At 61.4% G+C, this 18,323-nt stretch overlaps 3 protein-coding genes across 6 annotated transcripts in view; 1 reads left to right on the forward strand and 2 right to left on the reverse strand.

The window, feature by feature from the left end:
• SLC4A2 (solute carrier family 4 member 2) overlaps positions 1-7,381 on the reverse strand; it is a 19,384-nt gene extending 12,003 nt beyond the window's left edge. The window contains exons 1-7 of the mRNA XM_040643798.1: positions 7,230-7,381; positions 4,898-5,011; positions 3,000-3,165; positions 2,606-2,847; positions 2,407-2,525; positions 778-1,010; positions 549-691 (exon numbers count right to left, since the gene is read on the reverse strand). Coding sequence (XP_040499732.1) covers positions 549-691; positions 778-1,010; positions 2,407-2,525; positions 2,606-2,847; positions 3,000-3,165; positions 4,898-4,948 — 954 coding nt within the window. The 5' untranslated portion in view covers positions 4,949-5,011; positions 7,230-7,381. The remainder of the gene's footprint in view (positions 1-548; positions 692-777; positions 1,011-2,406; positions 2,526-2,605; positions 2,848-2,999; positions 3,166-4,897; positions 5,012-7,229) is intronic.
• A 1,678-nt stretch (positions 7,382-9,059) lies between these two features.
• CDK5 (cyclin dependent kinase 5) lies at positions 9,060-13,313 on the forward strand. Of its 2 annotated transcripts, XM_008688610.2 has the most exons (12): positions 9,061-9,216; positions 9,868-9,956; positions 10,049-10,116; positions 10,277-10,337; positions 10,435-10,491; positions 11,204-11,299; positions 11,455-11,529; positions 11,696-11,792; positions 11,977-12,046; positions 12,679-12,739; positions 12,837-12,917; positions 13,037-13,313. In XM_008688610.2, exons 1-12 carry the CDS (start codon positions 9,180-9,182, stop codon positions 13,121-13,123), a joined length of 879 nt encoding a protein of 292 aa, XP_008686832.2. In that variant the 5' UTR covers positions 9,061-9,179; the 3' UTR covers positions 13,124-13,313. The 2 variants fall into 2 exon arrangements, with proteins under 2 accessions (XP_040499738.1, XP_008686832.2); XM_040643804.1 differs by lacking the exons at positions 10,049-10,116; positions 10,277-10,337 and having other exon boundaries at positions 9,060-9,216.
• A 1,092-nt stretch (positions 13,314-14,405) lies between these two features.
• On the reverse strand, positions 14,406-18,216 carry ASIC3 (acid sensing ion channel subunit 3). Of its 3 annotated transcripts, XM_040644583.1 has the most exons (12): positions 17,683-18,216; positions 16,793-16,943; positions 16,463-16,590; positions 16,121-16,313; positions 15,935-15,991; positions 15,684-15,831; positions 15,311-15,402; positions 15,123-15,202; positions 14,954-15,025; positions 14,715-14,773; positions 14,660-14,679; positions 14,406-14,583 (listed from the first exon to the last, which is right to left on the reverse strand). In XM_040644583.1, exons 1-12 carry the CDS (start codon positions 18,214-18,216, stop codon positions 14,471-14,473), a joined length of 1,647 nt encoding a protein of 548 aa, XP_040500517.1. In that variant the 3' UTR covers positions 14,406-14,470. The 3 variants fall into 3 exon arrangements, with proteins under 3 accessions (XP_040500517.1, XP_040500518.1, XP_040500516.1); XM_040644584.1 differs by lacking the exon at positions 14,660-14,679; XM_040644582.1 differs by lacking the exons at positions 14,660-14,679; positions 14,715-14,773.
• Positions 18,217-18,323: the final 107 nt, after the last annotated feature.

An 18,323-nucleotide genomic window follows, 5' to 3' on the forward strand; every position in this document is an offset into this window, starting at 1 on the left:
GAAGGAAGAGAGTGTGGAAAACATTCTCTGTCTAGGCAGAGTTAGCCAGCTGTTTACATGTGTAAAGAGTCACCAAGCCCTACACTCAGCCCCAGGGCACCTCCCTGGATGCTGTTAGGCCTCAATAAAAAGGTAACAAAAATCCACTGGAAGGGGTGGGGTTGAGAACCAGATTGCTGTAGTCTAAGATGGGCGGTGTTCCTAAGGAACTGAGTGATCTTGGTCAATCACTGCCCCTGACTATGGCTGATGCCAACTGGGCTGTGTACCGCGCCACGGAGCCACCTCTAGCCCAGAGGGCCCTAAGCTTCTCACGGCCAGCGGCCAGAAAGCGGCCATCATATAGTAATCAACAGTGTCTAAGATGTGAATCGGTATCCTAACACCCAAATCAACAATGTCAAGGACTCTCGTGCAGTGTACAACCTTCACAACCACATATGGCAGTCCTGTTGGCGATTATTGCTGGCGTGTGTGTGGGCGGGGGGAGCCTGTGGGGAGGAAATGGATAGGGAGATAATGGCAGAGCGAGTAGTGGAGCACAGTACCTCGTGGGGCTTGTGGGGGGCCCGGGGCCGGGTCCGAGGCGTGGGGCCAGGCTCTCGCCCTTCCCGGCCGCCTTGTCCAGACCCTTTGGCATTCTTCCGCACCAAGTGCCGCCGCACTCCAGGAACGTCCTCAAACCGGTGACCTATGGGGGGGGGGGGCAGGGTCAGGCTTCCCCTCCCTCTTCCTCCTGTTCCCACCAGCACTGGGCTTCGCCTGGCCAGCACTCACTCTTCATGAGGTCTAGGTCAGCGGTGGCCAGCGTCTGGGCCTCACTCTCGTCTGTGGGGACTCGGGGCAGCAGTGCCTGCTCAGCCCCCGTCATGCTCCCGATGCGTCTCCTCTCCTGCAGATTGTAGCTTCGGTGCCCGGGCTGTGCCTTGGTCAGGGGACGCGCGGAGGCTCCCCCGTCATCGCCTCCAGCGGCACCGCTGGCCACGGCCACCACCTCCTCCACCGGGGCTCTGCACAGACGGAGCAGCTATGAGCCAGAGCCACGCAGGGGAGACCCGGACCCCACCCTCCTCGTTTCCCCACTCTCGGTGGGCGCCAACGTGGAACGGCGAGCCTCCCCCAAGCAGATGCGGCCTGCGATGTGGCTCTGCCCTTTATGGGCCGCGCCGCCGGAGCCGTCACACAAGCCCCCTCCGAACACAGCTCCTCAGAGCAAAGCAGAGGCAAGGCCAGCCTCCTCGGGTCCGGGGAGAGCTGATGTCTGCAACAGCAGCCAGGGCACAGCCTCCTTCCCCTCCAGAGCACACTCCTCCCCATGGGCTCAGGAGGGTCACAGATCCCAAGTTTCTAACCAGATGGAGTAAAGTAGGTAAAAATGGGCCTTTGAAAGTGTAGACGGCTCCCTTGCGGGCATGAGAATATGAGCTTGTCCTTAGAGGTGCAAACTTCTGCGCCTGTTCCCAAACCAGGATGTCTCCTTGCTCTCTGCCACGGCGCTCAGCCCCTGCCACACCACTCTGAACTGCTCTCCCATAGCTCCAAGCCCGTGTCCCCCATCCACGACGAGAAGAATCCCCCATCAGGCTTTCTACACCCACCCCGGTGCTCTCTGCTCTGCCTGCACCCCTGCCCACAGATCTGACCCACTTTTCCAATGCCATGCGCTCCCTGAGGCTCCTCTCCCTGCCCCTGGCCCGCCCGCCAGCATGTGCCCCCGTGCAGACGGCCGCCGTGGGCTCGGTGCCACCCGCCCCGCCCGTCTCCCCAGCGAGTCAGGCAGCCCGCCCCCCTTCCCTGCAGCCCTTCACGCTGCGCTGCCTGGCACCCAGAAAACAACAGGTCCACGATAGTGGTGACCTTGAGACCCAGTTCAAAGTGATTTCCTCCAAGAAGCCTTCTCCAGCTAACACCCCCAAACTCCAATCCCCCACTGATACGGACATGGTGCCCAGATTTGCCCTTCAGCACAGTGACTTTTCTGATGCCACTTTTCTGAGGCAGCTCCCCAAGGGCGGAAGAGGGGTCTCCTGGTCTCCTCACACCTTTGGGGCCCCAGGCAGGTGCACGGAGGTTACCGACCCAATCCCTGATCCAGCGCTTGATGCTACGCCACCTGACGTCATAGGTGGGGGAGCAGGTGGGAGTGCTTAGCATGCACACCTGTCCCGCGCCACGGCAACCCACACTTAAGCCTTAATTCAGACCACCCTTTAATCCCTGCAAGCACTTGTGAGAAAGGTTCCGTTATTCTTGGCTTGCACATGGGAAGGCTCGGACAGGCTGTACTTGCCCAAAGGGGCAGGGCTGGGAGTTGAACCCCAATCTGAGGCTCCCGAGGCTCATGCTCTTTTCCCCACATCACGTCACTGACACCAGTGGGGGAGGTCTCTATCTGGGGACACTTACCCGGTCTGGGCCCCTTTGCTGGCCCGGGGAGCCGCCTCCTGGTGGGACAGCGGTGGGGGAGGAGACGGACTGGTCCTTTCTGCCTTCCGGTCAGCACCTTCATCCTCTTGGAGGAAGAACTGGAACAGGAACCCACGGGGGCAGGTGAGGCCAGGCCAGGGACCCTGAAGATACCCCCAGGAGCCCCGCCCCAACTCACTTGCACCGAAGAGGGTGTGGAGGCAGGGGATGGCTGGGTGAGTGCCCGGGCCCCCTCGGCCTCACTGGCCTCATCCTCATCTTCCTCCCCCTCCTCAATGGTGGGGGTCTCCCCAGTGGGGGAGGCTCCAGGGCGCCTTCGAGGCTTCCGCCCTGGGCCCTGGGGTGTCTTGCGGCGGCGGGTGTCCGGAGGCAGGTGGGTGGACAGAGGGTGATGGATGTGGTGCGAGGATTGGCGGTGGTCTGCAGGCAGAAGGGGACCTGGCTGCAGGCGGGCACAGCTTCCTTCCCCTGCCATCCCAGCCCTGGGCCCCTCCCACGAGACCCCAGGCCCCTTCCTTGCTGGACAGGCAAGCCTAAGTGCCCCTGTCTCCCCCTCCCCATCGCCCCCTCACATTCAAAGTCTTCCTCCCCATAGCTGCGGCCTGGCTCCTCTCCTCCTCGGGACCCAGCCTCCTGTAGGATCTCCTCAAACCGCTCCACACCCAGAGTGCGGTGGAGTTCATCTTCCTCCTGCTCAGGGAACCCAGGCGCTGCAGGGCCCAAGCTCTCTGGCTCTGGCTGTGAGGAAAAAGAGGTGGGGAGGACACACAGGGACTCACCAAGAGTGATACCCTGAAACCCCACCCTGTGGGGCCCCAGGACCCCCCCAGCAGCCTTCCCCTCAAATGCCAGGGACCCAAACCGCCCCCCACACTCCCCAAGCAGCCTTCCCCTAAGTTCCAGGACATCGGAACCCTGGCTGTGCCCATTCTGGTCAGGTCTAGGGCAGGTGGAAAATCTCAGGAGAAATCCTGTGTCTCCAGCCCCGAGGTAAGCTGTGTGAACTGGCCAGTTCACACGGCTGATGGTGAACCAATCCCCTCTGACTGGAGTACCACTACCAGGCCCGAAAAGTAACTTCTGGAGAAGGTGCCCAAGCTGAGCGAACTCGAACTCTGAGTCAAACTGAAACCGAGCCCCCATAGGAATGCAGCGCTTCACCTTGTCAGGAATGCCCCCCCACAGCTGCACCCCACCGAGCCTGGGCCCCCACCCCCACCCCCTGGCCGCTCGCTAGCCCCGCCCCTCACCCCCCCCCCACCTGAGTCATACTGCAGGAGAGGAGCAGCGGGACTGCGGTGGTGGCGGCCGGCGCTTCCGAGAGCTCAGCCTAGCTAAGCAGCCTGCTGCCTCGCCAGTCTCTGTCTAGCCCCCACCACCCCTGCCAGTCTCAGCTCCAGGCACCGCCAAATATTTGCTCAAGAGCTTCTGGACCTCAAGGGCATCGGGATCTCCAAGGGCGGGGTACGGAGCCCCCTCTGTGGCGGTGCCAGTGGCCAGAGCAATGAAGGGCAAGGGGAGGAGGTCTAAGAAGAAGGCGGGTCCTGGAGAGACACCAAGGTGGGGACAGGAGCGGCAGGGAGCCACAGCGATACTGGACACAAGATACAGGAGTCAGGGGCTTGCTTCCCACCTTCCCCTTGCTCCCCCCCACCTCCCAGCAGCTCTAGCCCGCTTCCCCAAGCTCCCGCTCCACTCTCACCAGAATTAGCAGCGGGAGGAAGGCGGCGAGAGGCGGCTGAAGCGAGTGAGCACGGGGAGCTAGCCAGGGTGGGGGCAGGGGGGTTGAGAGCCCCTCGCACCTGAGGCCGCAGGAGGAAGTCCATGGCTGGCAGGGGTGAACTCGGGAAGGAGGGGGAGGGGACTAGCCCGGGCCCCTTCCCAGTCACGTGCCCTTATGGACCAGATGGCCAATAAGGGGCTGATTATGGTACTTGGGGTTAATCATTACACTCCCCAGGAAAATCAGGAGGGGGCCACGTGGGGTGGTGGCCACGTGGGGCCGCGCAGGGCGGGCCTGGGTGGCACGTGGGGCCAGAGGCGGGCGTCACTGCAAGCAAACTCTGCCCAGAACCGCTGGGTGAGGACACTGCTGCTGTCTCTAAGGCTGGGTCAGAAGGGGTCGCCGGGTTAGAGACCCAGGGTCCCCAAAGTTCCTCTCTCTCTGAGGCTAAAGAACCACCCGGATCTTCAGGAAACAGCCTCAACTCCCTCCACAGGACTGGAAGCGGCATGACAGCCCCACCAATACCCATCCCAGACCCCTGAAACCCAGACAAAACCAGGGGAAGGATGGCAGCACCCCTCCCCAATCCATCAGAGGCTCCTCCTGAGCCTACGCCCCGCACGCGCACACACACTTTCTCTCTCTCTTTCTCTCTCCCGGGTTTGACAGCGGACCCTCCCCCAGAGCACCTGCGGTGTGGGAGGGGCAGTGGGGTGGCCAACCCAGCCGGCCGGCAATACTCACAGTACAGAAAGAATCTGCGCCCGAGGCGGGGCGCCGGGGGGCGCTGCTCATGGCCAAATCTTAGCCCTTTTCACTGTCACAGCGGCTTTCAGGGCAACAAGGCGGCGGCATAACCTGGGGGGGGGGAGTGGATCACGTGAGAGCAGGCCGCCAGGCACACAAGTGCCCCGGCGTTGCTCAGCCCCCCAACATGCGGCCAGCCCCGGGGAGGACAGGTCTCAGGAACTGCCCGCCAGCTGACACTGAAGGGTCTCCCTGCTGCCCAGGACTCTCTGGACTATGAAGGGCTTTAGGGTGGCCCTTAGAGGCCCGAGAGCAAAGAAAAGAGTTATTTATAAGAAGAGAGTAAATAGAGAAAAGAGGATGGGGGGCACAGAGGAGGCCACAGAGGGCCAAGTGAGGAGACAGAAAAGATGGGAGAGGCTGCAGAAAGGGGGGGCAGGAGTCAAGGCCCAGACCTACAGAGAAAGCAGCAGAAATCTGGGTGGGGGATGGAGGAGGAGGGAAGGAAAGGACAGGCTGAGCCACAAACGGGAGCAGTGACCGAATGGTGGCACCCGAGATGGGCTGATCGAGAGAGGGGTATCCTGGTTACAGGGAGACACCCCATGGAGCAGAGTGGGGAGGAAGGAAGGGAGAGACTGGAGAGAGCCCCAAACAGCAAGCACAGGGGTGGCAGAGACACCAGACCCAGGGCTGGGAGGAGACACAGGACTGTGCCCCCTCCCCTGATGAAGGAGGCTCCCTGGGGGGGGGAGGGGCAGGAGCCCAACTCCACTCACTCAGTGGGAGGGAGGAAGGGAGACAGCGGGCACAGGCAGGACGGACCTTTATAATGGGGGAGGGGCACGTGACGAACTGGGAGGAGGGTGGGCACAGAAACCCTGAGGTTCTGCCCTAAGGGGCAGTGCCGATCCCTCCCCTCCCCTGAGGCCAGGAAAATCTGAGTGGCAGGGCTGACGCCCTCCTGACTGTGACTGTTGGGGCATCTCGGGAGGGCACTGTGTGTGGTGGGAAAGCAGAACAGTTGCGGTTAAGGAACTTGACCAGGGCAAATCAGGGTACTCATTCCTAGTGGGGGAAGTAGATGTCGGGGGTGGGGGGACTGGCACTCAAGTTTCTCCAAAGTAAAGTACTGAAGCTCCCCAGTGTGGTGTTGGGGGGGCGGTCAGGGTTGCCCGATTTAGGGCTAACCTGGGGATAAGACAGGTCAGTGTAGGGTCAAACAATATAGGTCTGGGGGTGTCAGTCCAGGGTGGGGAGCCTGGAGCAACACATTCCTGGCAAGCACTCCAACTCAGCTGACGCTCTCTTCACCTCCCCCTAGCAGGCCTTCAGCCAGGTCACGTTTGGTGTAGGGGAGAGGGGTACTGGGGGAGGGACCCCGGTCTGAGAAGGGTGTGTAGTGTCTCGAGCACCTGCAGGTGCCCCACTCCCACTTCCAGGCTGTGCCCTCAGTGTACTCCCCCACCCCCCCACCCCCGCCGTCCCAGAACACAAAGCAGCTTCTGTCCAGAGCATCGGTGCCGATAATCCGGGGTGGGGGCACATTCCGGGGACCAGCCCCGACCGGCCCAGAGGATTAGTATCTCCCCCACTCCCGCCCAAAGGATTAGCACCCCGGACCCCCACTTGGGCATTAACCACCCCTCAAGTAAACTCGTACATTCCACAGCTCTTCGATGTGGGGCTGGTGGGGGTGGGGTGGGGGGCGGAAGGAGGAGGATAAAGTGGATTTCAGGCAGCACCGCCCCCAACACCCAGCACGGGGCTTCCCACCCAGACAAGCCAGCCCCCCCTCCCCCGAGTCAGGTCCAACTCTCCAGACTCGTCTTTCCCATCCCCACCCAGCTGCTCCCTCTTCTGCCTGACCCCTTGTCCTGACCTGACCCGCCACCCCCTCCCTTCCCTGCTCCACCTACCAACCCGGAGGGCCGGGGCAGCGGCCCACGGCCACCCCCAGCCTCGGCACCCCGGACGGGCCTTAAGAATAGAGTAGGGGGTCGTAAGGGAGGGGTGTCGTCTGGAGCCCGCCGAGGAATTGGGAAGGCCGGCGGCGCCTCCCAGAGACTACCCCCTCCTGGTGGCAGGGGGCGCGGCACCTTCACTTTAGGGAACTCTAATAAGCGGACCCCGGATCCCGCTCCCGACCAGCAGTCCGCGCGCCTCCGCATCCTTCTCCCCAAGACCTCGCTTCCCCGCGCCCCAGTCTCCGCCCCTTCCTCCACTTCCACTCCCTCCCTGCTCCGAGTCCCGAGTTCCCCCCTTTCCTTCCCCCTCCCTTCCTCCCTCCGCGGCCCTAGCCCTCCTCCGCCGCCACCTCTCCGCTTACCCGCTAGCTCTGGACTTCGTGCCCCGGAGGTCTCGGGGTGTCTCCCCCTTCTCCGGCGCCCTCGCGCGCTCCCGACGACTCCCTAGTGCCCACCTCGGGGCGCACCCCCGCCGCTCCCAACTTCTCCCAACTCAACTTTCCCCCGCGCCGCGGGCAGGCCAGCCCCCTGCGTGCGCGCCCCCCGGCGCACCGTGCGCGGCCCCGCCGCAGCGGGTGGGGGGGTGGGGAGGCGGGGAGCGGGGGTTGAGACCCGGGGACGGAGGCGCGCTTCCAGGCACCGCCCGGCACCGGGAGCCCAGCGCCCCAGCGGACACCCCTCTGTCCGGCTCAGTCCCGTGAGGCAGCCGCCCGGGCTTCTCCGCATGGGACTTGGGCACCCCGGGGACGCCGTCTCTTGGCCGCATTAGGCACCTCTAGGCGGAAAGGAGCCACGCTGGGGATCCCAGACAGGAAAACGGAGACACAAAGATGATCAGGAAATTCGGGGAGGAGGAACTTGAAATACAAATGCATCGGGGTCAAGATTCTCCCCCTACCCCCTACTCCCCAGTGCCTCCAAGAAAGACCCTTTCTTTGCTTGGGGGGCGGGAGAGCGGTGGCGATAGGGGTGATGGCTCCTCGAGGTTGGATTCCCATTACCCTGAGCTGACCTAGACTTTCCGAACTGGGGAACTACTGCCTGTGATTGCCGGCGGCGGCCTCCCTCCTCGAACCCTGTTATATTCATCAGCTGCCATTAAAGATTTCTGTATTTCTGGTTTTCTCAACTAAATTATAAATTCTTCCAGATAAGGAGTATACTTTTTTTTTTTTTAGTATGCCACTAGGTGAAGCACAGGATTGTGTATGAGAGAACGTTCTGATATAAACAAGTTAATTAACAAATGTTTATCGCCAACTATGGTTCTGGTGCTGAGGAGTGCTGTTTGGGGCCGTTTTTGTCCAGTTCTCAGCCCTCAAGAATGCAATCATGAGACAATTAGAGAGGAGCGCAAGAAAATCTATAATCAACTCCTTAACGGATGAGGTCAAGGCTGCTCCAAGGGTAGCATCTGTCTGTGCTTCTGTCTGTTGAGGGCGGTAGCCAACCTGCCAGCCCTCGGCCACACCCTGGCTGACTCCGGTGGGCCCGGGTTCTCCAGACTGGTATGGAAGGACTCGCAGTGTTCCAACCAGCTTGCCTCGAGAGGTCACAGTGTTGCGTGCAGCTGGAGTCGGGTGGGCTCCGAGACGACAAACGCCGCCCAGAAGGCAGAGAGGGGTCTCTGGCGTAAGTTAACTCCAGGGGCACACCTGCCTCTCTTCCCAGCCCTGTGGTTCAGCTGGTCCTGTGAAGTCGTCATCAAGGCATGGCTCAGAGCCATTCCCCAATCAACCCTGAGGCCTCCAGATCGCCTGGGGAGAGGTGGGAATTCGTACTGCGGTTGTCAGGTGGTCGTTGGAACCTCAACACCATCAGCCGGATCAGAGCGCACCCATCCCAGGCCGCCAAACCCCAAACCCCAGAGAGCACCCCACCCCCACCCTACTGCGTTCTGGAATGTGTAGTCCCAGAGAGGCCCTTTCCAAAAGAAGGTTGTGATCACAGAAAGGAGTAACAAGAGCAGGGCACACTGGGAGCGGTGGCGTTACGGCGGTAAGGCCCGGAAAGCGGACACGCGATGCTTCCTGGGACTTGAAGTCCAAGGTTTTCCTCGGCGGTCGAACCGGGGTCCCGGGAGGCGAGTGCTGCAGAGAGCCATAGCGCAGCCTGCTGGGAGTTGTAGTCTTCTTGTCTAACGTCCCGCACATTGCTGGGAAACCTGGTTATCCTTGGTACTACACGCCCCAGAAGCCTATGCGCAGCCAGAAGGGCGGGGCAGGGCCGGAGGCTGGGGTGCCGCCTCCTCTGCAACGCCGGGGCCGGTGTCTTAGAACCCAGGGCCCATAGGGGTCCCCGCGGCTGCCGCGATGCAGAAATACGAGAAACTGGAGAAGATTGGGGAAGGTAATGGGACTACGAGATGTTCCTGCAAGATCTTCTTCTACAGACCCTTCAGCATTCCTTGCAGCCCCGGCTCCTCTACCGTCAGCAATACCCACAGGCTCCGACCTCAGCACTGGCTGCAGCCTTGGCCCGGAGCTCAATACTCCCTGCAGACACCTATCCCTCCCGTTAGCATTTCCCGCGGACGCCCCTTCCCAACCTTACCACTTCCCGGAGACCTACTTGCCGACCTTAGCACTTCCTGCACCTCCTGGCCCTAGCCTCAGTTCCACTTCCAGAGCCTCACCCACCCCCCAGCCTCAGTTGTCGATGCAGACTTCCGACCTCATTTCTGCCGGCCCTCACTTTTCTCCCAGGCCTGCTCGCTATTTCCGGACCCTGCGGAAGCACCGCCGTTATTACAGACCTCCTTACCCTGGCAGCCGCAGCCTCACCCTGCTGCAGACACCTTTGAGCCGTCTGCAGGCCCCTTCTCTGCCCCATCCTCCCTCACGGAGGTCCTCCATGCCGAGCCCTCACCTGAATCTCTCCCCTTACTCCTTCGGGCTTCACAAATAACACACTCCCACCCTCCCTGCTCTCCCAACAGGGACTTCCTGGGGTGAGAAGGGTGTCCCATCTTCACGCTCACCCTTGACCTTCTTCCTCTAGGCACCTACGGAACAGTATTCAAGGCCAAAAACCGGGAGACACATGAGATCGTGGCTCTGAAACGGGTGAGGCTGGATGACGATGATGAGGTAGGACTGGGACATCAGGGCCAGGGAGGGGGTTGAGGGCCCAGGTTGGGTGGGATGTGACTGTTGCCCGCCCGGCCCCCTCCCATGTGTAGGGAGTGCCGAGTTCAGCCCTTCGGGAAATCTGCCTACTCAAAGAGCTGAAGCACAAGAACATCGTCAGGTGTGTAGATGGGCAGGGCCCTCCTTGCCTGTGTGGTCAGTTGGAGGAGGGGGGCTTCAGAGAGGGGCTGGGCTCATCCTGGGATCAGGACTGGGCTGTTTATAGGGACATGAGGCTGAAATTTGCAGACCTGCCTGGCTGAGTCCTTCCTCCTCCCTAGGCTTCATGACGTCCTGCATAGCGACAAGAAGCTGACTTTGGTTTTTGAGTTCTGTGACCAGGTGAAAGGGGGACTTGGGGGACAGGAGCCTTGAGAGGGTATAGGGGCCCAGACTGAGGTTAAACTCTGTCCCATTCCCCACCCCCATCCCTTTTTAGGACCTCAAGAAGTATTTCGACAGCTGTAATGGTGACCTGGATCCTGAAATTGTGAAGGTGAGGGGCTGGTGTCCGAGAGACTCAGTGGGGCGGGGCGGGGTGGGAGTCAGTCTTCAGTCTATGCACTCTCTGAGGACCAAGTTCAGGCCCTGAGTGGGACACACTGGAGTTCGGGGTGTGAGAAAACCCTGTTTCTGCCCTCTAGGAGCCTCCCTCTTTGCAGACCTCTTCACCTGGTCTCTTTGATCTGACAGTAACACTCTGATATCAGTGATGTGATTTGCACTTGATAAATGAGAAAATGAGATTCAAAGAGATTCATTCATTCAATCATTCATTCAACAAATACCTGTTGGATACTTTGCTGTGTGCCAGGCACTATTCTAGGCCCAAGACCAAGTGCCTTGTCCCAGGTTCCAGGAGAAGCAGATGCTGATTAATGATAGAGCATGGTATATGTATTGATGGCTCCGAGGTGTGTGCTTACATGAGGCCAGGTAGGGGAGAGATCATCGTGGGAAGGTAGGAAGGCCCACTAGGCTGTAAGTTCCAGAAAGATTCGGACCAGGGCCACCGTGCACTGTTCCACTTACTACTCCCTAGCACAGTACCAAGCAGGTGGTCCATAGTGCATGAATGATGTCGCTGAAAGATGGCTGGGGCTTGGAGGCAGAGCAGAGGGTGAAGAGGGGAGCAGGGCCCACTGCAGGGGGGCAGCTTCCTATCCAGAAGGTCTCATGCCCTCCCCTACTCCTTCCTCCCCCCACAGTCATTCCTCTTCCAGCTGCTGAAAGGCCTGGGATTCTGTCACAGTCGCAACGTGCTGCACAGGGACCTGAAGCCCCAGAACCTGCTAATAAACAGGGTACCTGCTGGGGAGAAGGTGGGAGACCGGGGAGGCTCGGGTCACAGGCTGGCCGGCACAAGTGATGAGGGGAGCTGGGCTGGGAGGCGGAGGCAGGGGGCCTGCCCCGAGACTGTTGAAAACCCCTCTTCGTGTCCCTTCCCATCTGCCCTCAGAATGGGGAGCTGAAATTGGCTGATTTTGGCTTGGCTCGAGCCTTTGGGATCCCTGTTCGCTGTTACTCAGCCGAGGTGAGCTGGGGGTGTTGGGGGTGGGATATGGGGCGGAGGGAGGGGGTCCCCTCCGAACATCTTTCATCTCCTACTCCAGGACCCAAAACATTATTTTTCTGTCCTCACTGAGCCCCTCCGCCCAGTCCTCTAAGCAGGGGGTCGCTGTGGGTGGGGTCTTCTGCAGGTGGTCACGCTGTGGTACCGCCCGCCGGATGTCCTCTTTGGGGCCAAGCTGTACTCCACATCCATCGACATGTGGTCAGCCGGCTGCATATTCGCAGGTGACAAGCTGGGGGTCTGCACAGGCACTTTCTCGCTCATCCAAGTGGACAGATAGGGCCTGGGGTGTCTCCTCTGGGGAAGGGAGTGAGGCCCTTGGGGACGGGGATGGAAAGTACAGACGGTGCTATGGGAACGAGGGGGTCTTTGCGTGTCCCCTCCTCTCACACCCTGCTCCGCTCCCAGAGCTGGCCAATGCCGGGCGGCCTCTTTTCCCTGGCAATGACGTAGACGACCAGCTGAAGAGGATCTTCCGATATCCTTTGACATTTCCCTCCACCTCGAGCTCTCTGAAGGGGAGTAAGGCGGCTGCTGGGCTGGCTCCATTGGTAGAGCACGTGACTCTTGATCTCGAGGGTGTGAGTTTGAGCCTCACATTGGGTCTAGAGTTTATTTAAAAAAAAAAAAAAAAAGGGAAGTCAGCAGCCCGTAGAGCTCCAGAGTGCAGGGAGTGACGGGTGGCGATGGGCTGGGCCAGGATAGGGCATGGCTTTGAGTGAGGGGTGGCGGACACCCCGATGTTCTCAGGGCTGATTGAGGCTGCCAGTTGGAGAGCGTATGACCTAGAGACAAGGAGGGCTCGCTGGGGGAAGAAGCCCTGAGTGTGCTCCCCCAGCTGCGAAGTGAATCCTTAGGACAGAGGAGCCAAAAGCAGCAGCAGGATTATTGTAGGAGAGGGCTGACTGGGACATCAGGAGCAGACATCGGGGTTGAGGTCAGAGTAGCAGATGTGCCGGGAACACCATGCGTGTGCTGGGCCCTGCCTCTGTCATGAGCTGTGGGATAAAGTGAGGGGTCTGGGGATGGGCATGAGGAACTCCCCCCCAGGAGAGGAAGAGCCCCTCGCCCGCCCCTTTCCACCCGAGTGATCCTTGACCCCATGGACACGCTTCTGGGGACACCGACCGAGGAGCAGTGGCCTGCCATGACCAAGCTGCCAGACTATAAGGTGTGATGGGGAATTGGGGGGGGGTCCTTTTTACTCCACAGCTCTAGCAGCTCCAAGCCCCCACACCTCTGGTCTGACTCTCCCTGCCCCCCAACAGCCCTACCCAATGTACCCAGCCACAACGTCCCTGGTGAATGTCGTACCCAAGCTCAATGCCACGGGGAGGGACCTGCTACAGGTGACCAAGGGCAGGGGTAGAGGGCGGGGTCCAGACACTTGTAGGGGGGCTGGGGGACGGTGGGGCTCTAGGCAGTTGACCCCGCCTGACCCCGCCACGCCTTTCTTCCGTGCCTTCAGCATCTCCTGAAGTGTAACCCCGTCCAGCGCATCTCGGCAGAAGAGGCCCTGCAGCACCCCTACTTCTCCGACTTCTGCCCCCCGTAGGCTCCAGGACCTTGGCCAGGCTGGGGCCTGGCCTATTTAAGCCCCTCCCGGGAAGGGAGGAAAAGTAGGGGATGCACGGTGTGCTGGGTCCAGCTGTGCTGGGCCTGGCCGGGGAGGAGGTGCCCTGGCCCGTGGTCTTCACTCCCTCCGTGGACTTTATTTAATTTCATAAATTGTCTCCTTTCCCACAGTCTGGCTGATGTGGTGGTGGAGTGGCTCTGAGAGGGGGTGGGCTGGGGCCGGGGCCTCTGCTCTGCCTTACCACCCCTCCTCAGCCTTGCGTCCCACTCAAACCCAGCCCAGCTGTCGGGTCCTTGCTCCACTACTCTAAGTGGCCTGAGACTGGGTGCTGGAGGCTCTGACTGTCACCCCGACGGATGCTCGGGGGCAGCACCACCCCCACCCCTGTGCTGATGCGGGCACCTCTCCCCCATGCCCAGGAGCGCCAGTCGTGAGGGGTTAGGCAGCCAGTGTCAGAGTAAGGCTGGGCTCCCACCAGAATGGGGAAAGGAGGACTGTTCTCCCTATCCCACATGTACATCCCAACCCTTCCTCTTTCACCGGCCCGTCATCCCCAGGCCTGTAGGTGGGGACAGGAGAGATCCAGAGATGTGGTTAGCTTAGGAACACCCCTTCCCCTGCCCCCAGTTTCCCAATATTTGGGGTACAGAGAAAGAGCAGGGATGGTGGGCAGTAGTTGGGGCCTGGGTGTATTCTTACTGGCAGGAGTGGGAAGGGGGAAGGGAGGGTCTCCCGCACCATTTTGAGCCGGGGCCTTCTGCTCTTTGGGGAGGTTGGGAAAATAGCCGTTCCCATGGAGACAGGTGGTGTGTTGGCACTTGGTCCCGAATATGAGAAAAGAGTCTTGATCTTCCCAGGCAGGACAGCAGCTTGCGTTCTTGGAAGTGGCTAGTTCCTCCTGTCCTCTCCCTGCCTGCTCCCCCACTTCTTGCCAGGCTCTGGGGCAGAGTCTTCTTCTAGCTGTTCCCTTGTGGGACCCCAAACATAACTGTTCTCCCGCTGACTCCTCGCTGCCTTGACACTCGGCTTTGGGCTCCATTCTCTCTGAATGTGGTTCTGATAAGCTCATTCACACTGAGCTGCAAATGACGGATGCCCTCTTACTACTCTTTTCTCCCAGAGAGATTTGTGGTGGTTGACTGGGACCCACCTACATTTCAGACACTGCCCACTGGATGCTGGCTGGCAGAGGTCTTCTGGAGCCGAGTAGGGCTGACCTTGGCCTGATTAGTCTGCCTGTAAGAGAACCAGCCAAGGCTGATGCACTAGAACTTTATTTGGGGTGAAGATGGCAGAGACACGAGCAGGCGGGGCATGTCCAGGATGTCAGGGTGTAGCCCGGTAGACACAGACACCGGGTCTAGAGCCGTGTGACGAGGTAGCAGGTGCGGTGGGAGGCAGACAGAGTCTTGGTGACGGCACAGGGAGGGGTGGGAGGCCTGGTGGGACCAGACCACAGCACTGGGACAGGAGGCCTTGTACCCACTGCCTTGCCCTCCTGAACCTCAATGTCACCCTCTAGACAGGACCTGCCCCTCCTCCCTTGAAATAGGGGGCCATTTCTTTTTACCTGGGGCCCAGACTGAGGTGGGAACTTTGGATTCGGTGGCTGCCCAGCCCTTCCTGAAGCTGTGGGAGGAGGGAAAGGGTCAGAGGTGGGAAGGAGTCCTCCCTCCCAGGCCCAACCAAGGTCACTGCACGCTCCTCCCCCACCATTCTTTCTTCAGCTGGGTAGGGATGGTGTTCTAGGCTTCAGGGGGAGGGCTGAGCACCCATGTTGGGGATGGCAAAGGAGGAAGGAGTTGTTACCAGATTGGTGTCAGAATGCCTTTGGGAGTGCTTTCGGTTCCAGAAGTATCCCAGGACCCTGTCTCGGAACACCTGGGGGCAAGCAGTGGGGGAAGTGGCCAGTGCACACCTTCCTCCAGATCCTATGGCCTGATTCCTTTCCCCTCCCCCAGCTGGGGCTCAGGCCCACCTCACAGAGGTAGTCCAGGATCTCAAGGATGGTGAGCAGGCTGGCTCCGATGAACAGCCCCATCTGGCCCCCTATGTCACCTGCAGAGCCCAGGTTACCCATCAGCTCACAGCCACCTGCCCTGCCCACGCCTCCCCAGACTCCTGGGCGCCCTGTGTGGGCGCGCATGCGCGCACACGCACACACACCAAGCAGTTCTGACACTTCATAGGCCTTCTTCTGCTCCACCGTCTCATAGTTGAGGGCCTCAAAGAAGATGTCCAGCACCAGCACGTTCTCTCTGGAGGAAAAGAGGGCAGGCAAGCTTGCGGGACACCCGCTGGTGCCAGCTGCTGGCAGGAAACAGGTGCACGATCCATCTCCCTTCTGTGACTCCTTTTAAGAGCCCTGGGACGGGCATCAGGCCCCCTTTTGCAGCAGAGATGGTGTCAGAAGGTTAAACTGCTTGCCCAGAGGCCCAGGAGCCCTGTGGTGATGTGCAGACTGGTGTCCCACCCGGGTGTGCGCACGAAGGCTCGCCCGCGGGAGGGTGCCCGCCCCGCCCCTGCCGGCCCGGCTCACGCAATGTAGGCCTCGCTGCGGTTGTGTTTCCGGGCCAGATAGCGGGCGGAGGCGCGGCTGGGGATCCGCACCATGGAGAGCTCCTTGGCGTAGCGCGTGCTGGCGCACGGGTTGGGGCAGGTGCACGCGTCCTTCCGCAGCATGGCGTCTAGGGGTCACAGTCGCCTGGGTCAGCACCGCCCGCCCTGCGGGGGCCGGGTCGTGGGCGGGGCGGAGCAGGGGCGGGGATGACGGAGAGTTTTGCCCCTTACCGAGCGCAGGGTTGGCGCAGTCCTTGTACTGCTGGGGGCTACACACTGGCGCCCCGCCTGCGGGGGTGGGGGAGGAGACCGGGAAGGAGACAGCTTCAGGAACGGCCCCCAGGCCCCCTTGCCGGGACCCGGACCCCCTCCTCCGCCCCCACCAGCCCCCCTCCTCCGCCCCCACCAGCCCCTTACCAGGCATATGCATCATTCGGCAGCCGCACTTCCGAGCCACGTAGCGTGTCTCACAGGCTAGGCGACACCCCATTAGACTATAGGAAGGGTGGGGGCCTGGGCTAGGGCTGGGGGGACTCGAAGGTTCTGGCTCAAAGTCGGGGTCCAGAGATGCGGAGCTGCAGTCGCCCCAGGGTGGGGGCAGGAAGCTCAGCTGTAGTTGGTTGGGTCAAGGAGGCACCAGGTACAATGTGACCTGTCCCTGTGCTGGCATGCGGAGGGGTGGGGGCCCCCTGGGACGGTCGGAGGTGTTGTGGGTGAAGGAGGGGGTTGGGGGCCTCGGCGGGGTCAGGGTGGGGATACTTGCTGCTGCTGGCAGGACACGAAGGTCTGGTAGCCAGGGGCTGCCCCAAAGCCCAGCTGGTCGATGGTGGGCGGCTCCTCCTGGCTGTGGATCTGCAGTCGGATCCCCACCTCAAACGGGGTCTCCTCTGCAGGGGAAAGGGGACCCTGAGGCCCGTGTCTCAGCACACCCCCTGCTGCAGAACTCTCTCCCCAGGACTGTGACCAACCAACCTTGCCCCCTTTTCACAGGAAAGGATGTGCTTTGGGACCCTTCCTAGTGCCTCCTCTCCTTCCCAGAGCCTTTCGTAGCCCATCTGTGCCACCCAGCCTGACCCACGTGCGGCATACCCATGTCCCTCCACACGGGCAGGTACTCATCCTGCTGCACATCCAGCATGATCTCCAGCCCGTTGCCCATGCCGCCCTTGGGAGTAGTGAGAAGCTCTGCCCCATTGGCGCCGGAGTTAAAGGTGTAGCACTGACCCATCCGGGTGAAGACCTGTGGGTGAGCAGACGGGACAGACCTCTCCGGGGTCTAGGAGCCCAGCCAGCCTTTTCCCCAGGCAAACATGAGAACGACGAGACCTCCCCTCTCCCCGCCCTCCATTTGGTTTCTTTGACCACTGAACCCACATCTCAGTGCCCTCAGTCTGTCCCTCGTACCGGCACATACGGAGTCGGACCCTCATGGGCTCCCATCACTCCAGCCCCTCCTCCCCTTCTCTGACCCCCCCGGCCCAGGGCGCAGACTATGGGACAAGTGTTTCTTTGGAGAATGGCAAGAAAGGAAGTGGGTCTCAGTTGCCCTCCTCTAGGACTAACAGAACTCTGAAGAGGTAGAGGGAAAACAAGCCGAGTCCCCAGGCAGAGAGGACCCTTCTGCCCTAGAGCAGTCCCACTAGATTCCCCCCAGCCCCCAGAAACAGGGTCTCCACAGACCAGAGCTTGGGCCCAGAGCCAGCCCGGGTGAGTGCCCTGTGCTGGGAGGCATGACCTTGCACACTGTGGTCCAGCTGAGTGACAGGGAGGGGACCCCAAGGAGCACAGTCTCCTGGGCCGAACAGAAAGGCCCTGATGGGGTGGGAAGCCTGTGGCCTGGCTGGGAAGGGAAAGATCCCTGGCACGGGTGTTAAGGTCCCCTGGCTCTGGAGGAGCCTGGGCTGGCATGACTGGGGATGGCGGGTCTGGGACAGGGACTAGCCGGGAGCCCAGCGGCCCCGGGCCAGTGACCAGCTCACCACGGTGAAGTTCTCAGGCCCGCATGGCCAGCCTCGGTAGCGGCAGTCCAGCAGCATGTCCTCCAGGCTGTGCCCGGCCCTGGCGTACAGTCGAGCCAGGTCGAAGGTGGGACTGGGCATGAAGCCCGGCGGCGCGGGGGGCTGGCCCAGGGCGCGCAGGAAGGCGGCATGCTCCGCAGGCTCCACGCCCAGCAGCGCGGGCCCAGCCCAGTGCAGGTCGTTGGGCGTGAGGCGGGAGCGGCGCAGCGGGTTGATGTTGCACAGGGTGACAGCGGGGAAGGTGAGCCGGTGGCTCTCGCGCTCGTCCAGGGCCGTCTCATGGTGGAACTCCCCGTAGTAGCGCACCCTCTCAGCCACTTGGTAGAGGAAGGCGGCCAGCGACAGGAGCACGGCGGCAGCCCACAGCCCTCGGCGTGGCGTCAGGCCCCCAGGGCCAAAAACGTGGCCCAGCCCATGCAGCGTGCAGCTGCTGGCGAACGCGCTGATGTCGGAAGCTGGCCGCCGGGCCTCCTCTGGCCCGGGATGGGGCTTCATGGCTGAGGCCCAGGGCGGGGGACACTGAGAGGGCCGGGGAGTGGTGACCAGGCTGCAGGGGCTTGGAAGGGGGAAAGGGGGTCAGTCTGAGGACCGGGTGGGGCTGA

Source organism: Ursus maritimus, unplaced genomic scaffold (assembly GCF_017311325.1).
Source record: "Ursus maritimus isolate PB19 unplaced genomic scaffold, ASM1731132v1 scaffold_3, whole genome shotgun sequence".
NCBI classification, from domain to species: Eukaryota; Metazoa; Chordata; class Mammalia; order Carnivora; family Ursidae; genus Ursus; species Ursus maritimus.

Coding starts and splice junctions, on each gene's coding strand:
- CDK5 (XM_008688610.2), top strand. CDS start 9,180: ATGCAGAAATACGAGAAACTGGAGAAGATTGGGGAAG. Junction 11,530..11,695: donor TTCGCTGTTACTCAGCCGAG/GTGAGCTGGGGG, acceptor GGTCTTCTGCAG/GTGGTCACGCTGTGGTACCG. Junction 11,793..11,976: donor AGCCGGCTGCATATTCGCAG/GTGACAAGCTGG, acceptor CTCCGCTCCCAG/AGCTGGCCAATGCCGGGCGG.
- ASIC3 (XM_040644583.1), bottom strand. CDS start 18,216: ATGAAGCCCCATCCCGGGCCAGAGGAGGCCCGGCGGCCAGCTTCCGAC. Junction 16,591..16,792: donor GCCCGTGTGGAGGGACATGG/GTATGCCGCACG, acceptor TTTCCCCTGCAG/AGGAGACCCCGTTTGAGGTG. Junction 14,584..14,659: donor GGGCAGGTCCTGTCTAGAGG/GTGACATTGAGG, acceptor TGGTCCCACCAG/GCCTCCCACCCCTCCCTGTG.